General features: G+C 46.3%; 1 protein-coding gene across 1 annotated transcript; it reads right to left on the bottom strand.

The window, feature by feature from the left end:
* Positions 1 to 5,649: 5,649 nt before the first annotated feature.
* Positions 5,650 to 6,317, bottom strand: LOC119278886 (wheatwin-2). The gene has a single exon (XM_037560239.1). It carries the CDS (start codon positions 6,210 to 6,212, stop codon positions 5,772 to 5,774), a length of 441 nt encoding a protein of 146 aa, XP_037416136.1. The 5' UTR covers positions 6,213 to 6,317; the 3' UTR covers positions 5,650 to 5,771.
* Positions 6,318 to 11,921: the final 5,604 nt, after the last annotated feature.

Here is an 11,921-nt window from a genome sequence, read left to right as displayed (position 1 = left end):
ACCAACTGGATGGATTGCATTGCATCTCAATCTTGCCCACATTGATCAGAGATATAAATTGATCTACCTTGTCTAAAAAATATGTATATCCTCTAACCATGCTTCTTATTTGTAGGGTTGTGGACGCCGTAGCGACATGGGTGAACTCAACTGGCAGTTAAGATGTCGTGGTACGATCTCCGTGTGGGGTGATGGTAGAGGGAAATCACTTCTTATGGACAGAGTGTACATGGGCATAAGATTCCTTGGGCCAAGAGAAACAGGACATGAAATAGGTAGGGATGCCAGCAATGACAGAGTTGATGAGAGTAAGCCTCCCGCTCATGGACATGAAGGTAGCCAGCCATCCGGAAAGTCTCCGATCAACCTTGTGGATGACAGGGAGTAACATGCCATGTGTAAGCTTGTGCAGAGACAGCGGCAACCCAAGGTAAGTGCATGGAAAGGAAGAGACAGGGCAGCCTTGGAGTTGGGCAATTTCAGAAGCCACAGGCGCATCCATGGAATTAGGTATGAGTGTGCTCTTGTGAAAATTGATCTACAGCCCGGAGAAGTCTGAAAAAGAGGTAAGGATGCTCTTGCTTACAGACGCCTGTTGAATGTCACCCCGAAAAAGTATCAAAGTGTCGTCCGCGTACTGCAGCACTTGGAAGAAGCTGTCAGGGCCCATGGGATGAAGCAGGGTGCCCTCCTGGAAGTGTTGGCAACATAATCTCTGTAGCACGTCCACAACCAGGATGAAGAGATACGGGGACAAGGAATCACCTTGCCGGAAGCCTCTTTTGGGAAGAATGGGATCACCCAACTCACCATTGATTAGAACACGGGAGCGTCCAGTGGAAAGGAGAGAATGAACCCACTGAATCCATGAGGGTGGAAAACCCCGGGCCTCAAGAACTTGATCCAGGCAATGCCAGCTAACACTATCAAAAGCTTTGTGAAAATCCAACTTCAAGGCGATAACTGGCAGCTTCCTTTTATGAGCACACTGTATCATTTCAGCAGCCAAGGCAAAATTTTCCACGATCGAACGGCCACGCATGAACCCAGATTGCGGGGAATGGATTAAGCTAGGGATCCTCTTTTTCAGTCTATTGGTCATCACCTTGGAAGCCAGCTTTGGCGTACTGTGCACCAACGATATAGGCCGATAGTCACGCAATTCCAAGGGGGTGTCTTTCTTAGGCAGCAAAGTGATGAAAGTGGTGTTGATTCCATCTAGACTCACATTGTTATTGTGAAAGTCACCGAAGAACCTGAGGAGATCATCCTTCAAAAGGGATTTGAAGGCTTTGTAGAAGTCATTTGTGAAACCGTCTAGCCCTGGACTTTTGTTATTCGGTAGCTTGTCAATGGCCTCCACTATTTCAGCCCAAGAAAAGACCTCCCCAAGCTCTGACAAGTCCGTAGGTGCATACAGAGAGCTTAACTGGACAGAAGGTCTCGAAGGAGCAGGATGCCCTAGGATCTCAGCAAAATAACTCATAGCCAGGCTGAGCTTGTGGCGGTTCTGGAAGTGCTCCACCCCATCTTTAACAATAACCTTGATGTTATTACGGCGTGCTTGGCAGTTGGCAGCTGCATGAAAGAATTGGCAATTCTCATCCCCTGAGACACACCATCGCACCTTGCACGGCGCCGCCAAAAAGTTGTCTGCCAAAGAATTAGCTGCTCTGCTTTGGCAGAAGCAAACTCTCCGAGAACAGCCTCTAAGACAGACAAACTTCTCCTTTCCTCAACAGCATTCAAAAAGCAGACCACATGTTTGTTATTATCTATCAGCGCCTTCAAGGTGTATTTCCGCCTGCACATACTTTGAATAGCAGCCCTTGTACGCCTCATCTTGAAGTTGACGATAGAAGCAGAGGATTGGAGATCTCTGGTACCCTTTGACCAACAATTGATAATGATATTTCTGGTCTCCTCCATCTCTAATCAGTGATTCTCCAATCTGAAAAACTTGCTCTTGGGGGTGTCCGCAGAGAAAGACACAAGTATAGGCACATGATCTGACGTGGTTATTGATATGCAAGTAGCGGCTGATTGTAAGAAACTTAGATTCCACGCGGCATTGACAAGCACTCGGTCCAGACGAGAAAGAGTAGGCGAGTTTCTCTTGTTGGACCAAGTAAAGCGCCTGTTATCGATTTGAACATCATCCAGATCATGCCCTCGGATCCAGGAGTTAAAACTCTCCATCATCCTCCAACTGACATGGCCACGAGACTTCTCATACGCAAACCTGTACATATTAAAGTCCCCAAGAACAATCCATGGGGTATCCGATGACACAGCTGTGTTGTTTATGGCTTCAAAGAAACTTGGTCTATCCCTACTTCGGCACGGTGCATACACAGTGGTGAGCAGGAAGGAGCTGCTGGTAGTAGGAGAAGTCATCTTCATGGTGATATGGAATTTGTGTGTTGCAACAACTTGACCCAGGACGCAGCCGGGGTCCCAGGCAACCAGGATACCACCAAAAGCGCCATCAGAGAAAGTGACAGAGTGATCTTTGAGGTTGGTGGGCAGGAAGGATCTCAACTTGAAGCTAGAGAGGGGCAACAGCTTGGTTTCCTGCAAGCAAACAACACTAGATCAGCAAGATGTTATAGTATCACGGACCAGTGAGCACTTATCATTTTCCCCTAGTCCCCGGACATTCCAACTTAGAATCTTCATGGATTAGCAATGAGTACACAACCCAAAAGAAGATACATAAGCAATCTAAAGAGAATGCAAGTGGGGACAGATGCTGATACAAACTTGTTGAAACAAATGCATACATGGTACAGACCGACGCTGGACTCGACTAACATGATAAACCTGCCCCTGGAGTAGTCCAAACTACAGCCTCTAGAAAACCTATGATAAATTGGAGATTGATGACAACTTGCTAGACTAAGCATGGAAACCATAACTAGAACAGACTCGAAGACTGAAGCACAAAGACTGAAAACGACACCATGAGAGCTATTCATTGGAAGAGCCGAGCACGCGCACGGAAGAAGCAGAGGAGCTGCTGGCAGCAGGGGATGCATCACCAGATGAGGCAGGCAGATGCCTCTCAGTTCCTGACTTGATCAAGGATGGCAGGGGCATTGAGGTCGCACACTTGGGCAATTTGACGCTGTTTTTCCCTCGTCAGCGGAGACGGGGTGTCCAGGAGTGGCAGCTGAAGTAGCCCTACCATAGCCGTCGCCTTCGCCTTCTTTTGACACGAAGAGCTGGGACGGCGAGATGACCCGCTGCCGGAGCCAGACTCGAACGCCGCTGCCTTGGCGCACGCTGTCATACGCGCTCCTGATCCGCTGACTGCACCGGGGGGACGCATGCACCACCGACTGGGCCTGTACCCCCTCCATATGCTAGGCTTGGATTGGATCCGGGGCTGCATCAGAGGCAGCATGAACAACATCCCCCAAGTGCCAGGTCGCTGCGCCCAGATTCTGGTCGAAAGCCGCAGCAGATGGCGCACCTGAAGCAGCAGCGGGGCCCGAGAGAGGGGGGGGGGGGGCAGCTGCAGCATAGGCTTGGTCAAGATGAGGTCGCTGGCGGCCGGCTCGCGCTGCGGCTCCCGGTAGCTGCAGAAGACGGTGGCCACCTGCGGTGGGAGCGCCGCACAGGCACCGTGACTGAGGTCAGTGCCCACCACAGAGCTTGTGCGGTAGCTGACCAGCGGCGGCGCTCAATCAGAGTCGGAGGAGTCGAGGTCGATGAAGAACTTTGCCTGCTCCGCCTTCATGAAGCGCAGGTCCGCCTCCTTGGACGCGTGCGCCTGCGACGCCGCAACGCCCGTCTGGAGGAACATGTTCTCGTACTCGAGTCGCGGCAGCGGCGCTCTTCGGCTTCCTCCTGCTCCCTCGCCGACTGCTCCAGGACGACACGCTCAAGGTGCTCCTCCTGCCCCAGGGGAAGGTAGTCCTCGGGGCCAATCACGCTTCGACACGGCGGCGCATCGGCCTCGAGCTTGATGGCGCGCGGCCTGAGCTCCTCCGGCTCACTCTTCGCCGGAGTGAGCCGCGAGCTCGAGGCGCCCGCGGATGAGCTCCCCGCGACAAAGGAACCGGAGGAGGCGTGGCGGCGACGGTCGAGCTCGTGGCGCTCAAACACCAGTGGCGGCCGGCTACCGCGGTTGCGCGCGCCCTGCTTGCGTGCGGCATCGGATCTGGAGAGGCGGCGGCGCTCCGCCTCATCGCCAGAGATATCGTAGCCATCCATGGTTTTTTCAGGCTCGCCAGCGGCGAGAAATCGGGCGGAGGAGGAGGGGAATCGCGGCGGAGGCGGATAGGGTTTGACCCCTATTCGAGCGGCGAAACCGCATATACCAGTGAGGTGAGAGTTTTTGCGGGCCGCGGTAAAATTTTTACGGGCCGGGCCGCGGATGCGGTTTCTATTCTGGCCAGCATAACGGGCCGAACCCGTATACTCGCCGGAATTATACGGGTTCGCTTCTTTTATGGGTCTGCTAGAAGAGATGCTCTTCCCTGCAAAAAAAAAGAGAGATGCTCTTACGACACCAGACATATTGCGGTGCTTATTCCACAAGAAGCCTGATGTTAATTAATTAATGCTCGATCGGCTGGATCTGGAATGCACGCCAAATTTCCACCGCAATATCTTCAAGCAGGGTGGCACCTTGCACGACTGGGCCCTTCAATCACGCCAAGATTTCTGAGGCCATGCCGTGGAATTCCAACAACAAATACGCAGTAGCATCCAGAAGAAATTCAGCTGGATTTTGGCTTGGATAGAGACGGGCCGGAAAGTTTGACCCGCCCCATATGCATCCAGAAGAAGATGACGGGTCTAGTAAGATCAATATCTCCAGAGCGACGTCTTGGTGCAGTCCCCCAACCCCAAGTCGGCTGCTCGGGCCTGACGATTCTACGCTTCAGGATTAGTTTTGTTATGAAAGGAATCGGCGGTCTCTGTGATTTGTGAACGACTGGCGTGTGGTCTAAACAATACTGCTCCAAACTGTACGACTGGCTGGCTGTTTCCGTTGTTACTACTGAAATTTGACCAACAAGTCGTGCAATCGGTGCACGTGATTTGGACGTACTACTGCTTTTATCCGGCTGCCCCTGTTTCACAGGAGCGCCAGAGAAAGACCAGAAACATTAACGGTGTTCCTAGCTCTCATCTACTCCCTCTGTCTTATAATCTGTCTTATAATGTACTCCCTCAGTCCCAAAATAAATGACTTAAGTTTGTACTAACTTTAATACAAAGTCACTACAAAGTTGAATCACTTATTTTGAGACGGAGGAAGTAATACTTTTTTTTACACTAATGTAGTTTGAAAAGATGAATTACGTTGGGACAGATGGAGTAGATGAGAATTAAAGAATTCTGGAATTCTCATCTAGCTCCGACGCCATTTGGTTTTCCATGAAAATGCTAGCTCTTTATTGTTAGATTAATCAAATGATCTACTCTGTCCGTTTGATAATTCGTGTTGTGGTTTTAGATGAGGCTTTGTTAGTTCTCATATAGACGTACGAGAGTTAGCAAATTCGAAATATGGCCTGGGCTGCCTGGGCCCAAATCCGCCCATGTATTGGTTCATAATAAATTGGTAGTAAAATCCAAACATGAAAACGATCCACTTTATTTCCTTCCATGTACGTACTGTATACACGTATACAATGCAGCAACACGTGGTAGCTTTTATTCAACAGCATGGATCAGTCTCAGCTGCTCACTCGTAGCTAGCCCGCTACTAGCTAGCCTTTTATTCTTATCATAGCTTGCTTAGCCTTTCATTTCATCTAGTCGCGGCAGTCGACGAACTGGTAGTTGACGTTGAGGTGGCCCTGCTGGTACCCGACCCCGTTGGTGTCGATCTTGGTGAAGACGGTGTCCCAGTCCAGGTCCAGCCCGCCGTTGGCGCACTGGTCCACGATCCTCGCCGTCACCTGCGCCCCCGTCGCCGGGTTCGTCACCCGGAGGCACTTGCCGCACGCCGCCTGCCCGTGGGCGCCGGCGGGGCCGCAGAACGCCGTCCACCCGTACTTGGACCGCCACGACAGCGGCTTGCTGGCGTCCCAGGTCGCGCAGTAGGCGCTCACCGCCGGCGCGCCCAGGTCCCAGTTGTTCTGGGCCGGCCGGTAGTAGTGGTACGTCGCGCGCACGTTGTTCGCCTGCTGCGCCGCGGCCGCCGCCGCCGCCGCGCACAGCAGCGCCGCCACCAGCATCACGCGTGCCGCCATCGTCGTCTTCTCGTCGACCAGAGTGATCAGTGACACCCTGCTAAGCTAGTTTGTGTGTGTGTGCGTTGCTAGATGAAACTGGATGGGGTGGGAACTGCTCTTGCGCCGATGATGAGATTATATAGTGGTGGGAGAGACGGACGCGGCGTCTCACATGTTATGTTGGCATGACTTTTCTTCTCTTCCTTGGTGGAAATCTACAAGCTTCCATGCATTTTCCACAGACCGGAAGTCAGTTGCATGCACTACTCACAACCACGTGGGTACTCTTTAACTAGTTCCGCCACCTAGCTTGTCAGCTCTCGCAAGCGTCACTTTCCACAAATCTGTGCGGTTGCACTTGCAAGCTGGTTCACGAAATGCGAGAAGAAAAATATCTCCTGCGTGCAGCAAGTTTTCATTTTTCGGGAAAGAAAAGGATCTGATTTATTAAAAAAAATTACAAAAATACAAAACATCTCAAACATAACAAAAAAATACATTGAGATTCCGAGATCATCAATAACCACTATTGCCTTCAGATCGAGCAGGTGATGCGCCGCTGTCGCCGCCCCCTACCTGAGCTGGCTTGACCTTCTTAGGACAACTTGGAAAGTCTTCTTACACGTAACTCTAAGGACCAACGCCTTGAAACCGCAATTATCGCTGTTGAACTCCTCATAGATCTGTAGCCTGATGACAGTGTCCTGGATTAGTGGGTCTACACCACATCAGCCCGCCATTATTGGGCCAAGCCAACGACCGAAGAATGGGCCACGCATGCCTTGGCCAGCAGCGTACTCAAGATGGAATCCTCCGAAGACTTGTCATATACTTCAAGGCGTAATCATAATTGTGGTCGTCATACTTGTAACCCTAGATACCCCTGGTGCCTACATAAGCCAAGGGGTTTAGGCTATAGAGACAAGGTTTTGAGACAAGAGCTTATTTATACGATCTCGAGGTAGATCATCATGTACTTTGTACCCCATCCACAATCAATACAAAACAAACAGGACGTAGAGTTTTACCTATTAGAGAGGGCCTGAACCTGGGTAAACTATCGTGTCCCCCTTTGTCTTAGTACCATCATGCCAATATCACCAGCTCGAGACCCCCTACCCGAGATCCGCCGGTTTTAGCACCGACATTTGTGGCCCATGCAGGTCCCGATGTGTGGTCCCGAAGGAACGATGAGATGCTGCTTGATGATCAGATCCATGACGACGTACCCCTTACGTGGAAACACAAGGCCTCGGTTCAACCGAAACCAAGGAGCACCTGCTCGTCTTTAGAACTGAAAATCCGACAAAATAGATCTGATGATTGGACCCTTGGCGGAGACTTCGGATGTAGCCGAAGACACCCATACTATCTCCGCCGGAAAAGAATTCTATGAGACCAGGTCTCACGCGAGACCCATCCTGATGAATGACACGTGGCATTTACAAATCACAAAGCATCTCCCACCCCCCACTTAAAATCAGGGGGAAGAGAGATTAGATGCTTTGTGATTTGTAAATGTCACGTGTCATCTATCAGGATGGGTCTCACCTGCTAACCGTGAGACCTGGTCTCATATAATTTTTTTCCCCATCTCCGCCCAAGGAACGGTTCAGCACTCGAATAGACCACGATTGTGATCAAATGGGCCAAGCCTGGAGCTCATATCCAAACTCGCGTCCAGATAATGCGGTTAACCCAATCACCCAACCTCGCGAGTATCTTCCCAGGAAACCGGCATTGAATTAGCTAGAACCAAAATTTTGATCCCACCTACCGCCCACATTGCGTATCCTCCCAATAGCTTAGGGTTGATAAATGCCTGGGGACCTCGATTATGTCACGCAAAAGCCCAACGAAACAGTTCCAAAGTTTTCGATGCAGTTTTTGTTTATTAAGAACAAGATCCCGAATTGCCGTGACACTGACTGGGGCTTTTCTCTTCAATTGCCAAGACGAAGGTATCTCTATTTGGTGATTGGACCCTTGGCGGAGACTTCGGATGTAGCCGAAGACACCCATACAGTCTCCATCCAAGGAACGGTTCAGCACTCGAATAGACCACGATTGTGATCAAATGGTCCAAGCCTGGAGCTCATATCCAAACTCACGTCCAGATAACGCAGTTAACCCATTCACCCAGCCTCGCGAGGATCTTCCCAGGAAACCGACATTGAATCAGCTGGAATCAAAATTTCGGTCCCACCCACCGCCCACGTTGTGTACCGCCCCAATACTTTAGGGTCGATAAATGCCTGGGGATCTCGATCATGTCAAGCAAAATCCCAACGAAACAGTTCCACGGTTTTGGATGCGATTTTCGTTTATTAAGAACAAGATCCCGAATTATTGTGACACGGAAGCACTGGGGGCTTTCGGCTTCAATTGCCAAGACGAAGGTTCTCTCTAACGTTTTAGCACGGAGACATGTCAGAACGTTCCAAGAGCTATCATACATCAAAACAAGATATTGCATAATGAAATAGCACTGATAGTAGAGAAGGAACAGAAGTACAAAACGATTCAATCCAAAGACTTTTCAAAAATCCGTATAGACCACAATGCGACAGAATAAGCGCGGTGCGGGTTAGGTATACACCCAACCCTCACGCATTTCCTATTCAGCTCCTTCAGTGCCCGTTAACGTGCATTTATTTTAGCTAGCCCTGAAGGCGCTCTTACTCCGTCTGGCCCATTTTATTTCAGTGAACTCTCGCAAAAAAGGTGTACCTGGGAAGCTTCAAACTTGCAACCTCACCATTGGATGGGAAGCCCGCTAACCACTAGGACAGATCTCCCGCTGTATAGATTTGTTTTTTTTCTTTATTAGCACGACATTTTTTCCAAACGTTTTTATTCGCTTTTTATTTCTATTTATTTTCCCTTTTTTTTCTTTGATATGCGTCTTTTCAAATTAATGATTTTTCTTCAACGTCGATGAACCTTTTCCAAAATCTGTGAACTTTTTCCCAAATTCGTGAACTTTTAAAAAAAATTGATGACTTTTTCAGATTTGTAGACTTCTTTAATAAATTCAATGAAATAATTTCCAAATTTGATGAACGTTTTTCCAAATTCGATGAACTTTTTTGAAATTTGATGAACTTTTTTTAAAATTCAATGATTTTTTTTCAAATCAATGAGCATGTTTTTCAAATAAATGAACCTTTTCTTCAAATGAATGAACATTTTTCCAAATTCATGAACTTTTATTCAATTCGTGAACTTTTCTTAGAATAATTTATACTGGTCAAGTAGTTACCATGTTCCTTCTAGTAGAACAACCAAGTGAGCTTGGACTAATGGTTTTGGTGCCATGTTGTTGATATAAGCATCCCTAGTTCGACTCCCACTTTTTCCATGCAACAATCAGAATTGCTTTTCCGCGGACCAGAAGGAGACCTGTAGGTAGATGGGTGTTGCTGTGGGACTTTTAACTACCATATATATATTAGGTGATACCCCGTGCGTTGCTGTGGAACTTTCAACTACCATAGTTTTTATAAACTACTCAAAAGAAGAAGAAAATACTTGAAATGGAAAGAAGCAAAGTTGGCATCAAATAACAACTTGACTGAATATTGATATTTCCATTTAAAATGCATGAATACATGGTAAAGTCTAAGACCTCGGTACTGTGAGATACATTCATGTATTTTAGTTACTGCTTGGTTTTCAGGTTGGTTAGCATTGAAACAATTGTTGTCATAAAAGGTATTGTTAGCTTAGAGCGAGTTCAGAAAGGGCACTGAAACTCACTTGTACTCAAATGTTGAATCTTATAGAGTTAACAATGTTGAACTAGAGAATAAAAGAGGGCCATATGGAAGTGAAGATTGCTTTCCGCTCGAGGGAAGAAGGATTCAAATAAAAAAAATCAAAATAGTTCACACATGAATATATTGTAATACTATGTTTATGTTTACCAAATTGTAATGATAAGACATGAGCACTGATATTTGGTATTTAACTCACTCACCTTTTTGCAGTCAACAAAAGAGTATATACTTACTTAACAAAAGGACATAAACGTGTTTGTTTTTGCTTAGGAAGTGCACTGTACAGCGTGAAGGAATTATAGGTGTACATGTTGTATCTTGCCTACAGAATTTGCTGACTGAGAGAGTTAATTGTCTTATTTATTATATAAAAAAACAACAATTATAAATCAGAATCAACAAACTATGGAAGTTGGCATGTATTTTGAATCCAGTTAGCTAATCTAAAATTGTGATTACAACATGGGGCTTCCACATGAAGTTAATAGTGGCTTAAAAAAATATATTAGTATATTACATACTTGGTGTGTCGTTGATACTGCTGGATAAATTGTAGGTGCACCTTTAAACAGAAATAACAGTGTACTCCAAACGTCAGAAAAGAGAGGATATACCAACATGAAACAAAAAAGATAGAAAAAATGAGATGCCGATGTTAGGTATGAATTGCAACAGGACCCTATAGTGTCAATTCGTCTAAAATAACTCCAGGTCGACACAAATGCAAAATCATAATAAAACAGACCGTGCATCAATCTTAATTCTTGGAGTCAATCTAAAATATCCTCAATCTTCATAAATGAAAAGTAATAAACCAAACCATGGGGACATAAACATTTGAAGTCAAAAATCTTTCAAATACTTCACTTCACAACCAAATAACCACTCCGTAAAGGTTACCAACAGGCGTGCGGATACTGCAACATGTCCAGGTGATGCAGGTGCCATGACAGCGAGGCAACATGTTTTGCATGCGTGCTTTTACCTTTGAGGATATGATACCTGCGGAGTTGAGAGTGAGAGCGAGACCTTTAATGGTACATCAACCAAATTTGGACCGTTTATTTTCATGCTTCAACGGCTTAGATAAGACAATACTACACTAAATTTTTGGTATTATATTAATTAGTTAGAATTGTTTTTGGGATTAGTTTCTGTTAATTCATTGTTTACTTCTGTTGTGCCGGCGGGCGAGCCAGCCATGGCGAGAACATCGCGGAACAAATTCCTCAGGCCCTTTGTGTTGGGAGGGAGTATTCCGAGTCGCTCGCGACGCCCATTCTCTCTCCACAATCACAACCGCACCAGTAGAAGTTGGTCTCCAATACAGACATGCAAAGCTAGCATCAAGGCGGCCCTGATCTACTAGTTCTAGTGTCCAATCGCGCACAATGTATCGCAAGAACCGGCGGTCAAATACCATAATTGGGGGAGCTAGATGAGTACATGGGTGTACAGATGTACACCCATTATTTTATACTAAAATTTTATACTTATCATCCTACCGTGTTAAGGATTACAGTTTTATTACTTATTTGGCATACTTAACAATATAACAAAGTTAAATATTAGTTGTATTATTTATTAATTATATATTTGTAATATATATTACTAAAAAATACTCATGCGTTGCGCTGAATTCAATTTGTACTTTGTAACAAAAATGTTTTTTTTTCTAAATAGTGTTTGATACTTATGTAAATTATATAGTTTATACATATCGATGTTAGATATATCCTTAAAACATATGATTTGACAAATATCATAATAGTGGTTTTACTATATGATTAGGAAAGCAAATATGTAGAAAATTCTAGAGTACAAATTTAATCGTATCTAAGGAATTGTTTCAGATATATTCGATTTTGGAGCATCCATGTACAAGTTCAATCATATATTTGCTAGACCATTTGGTTTAACAGAGGGACCTTTGTACTCTTTTTTAAAT

The sequence above is a fragment of the Triticum dicoccoides genome, chromosome 3B, assembly GCF_002162155.2.
Source record: "Triticum dicoccoides isolate Atlit2015 ecotype Zavitan chromosome 3B, WEW_v2.0, whole genome shotgun sequence".
Lineage (NCBI taxonomy): Eukaryota > Viridiplantae > Streptophyta > Magnoliopsida > Poales > Poaceae > Triticum > Triticum dicoccoides.
This window is presented reverse-complemented; position numbering and strand designations above follow the sequence as displayed.

What these genes read in the sequence shown, in the direction of transcription:
- LOC119278886 (XM_037560239.1), bottom strand. Translation starts at nt 6,212, where the DNA reads ATGGCGGCACGCGTGATGCTGGTGGCGGCGCTGCTGTGCGCGGCGGCG.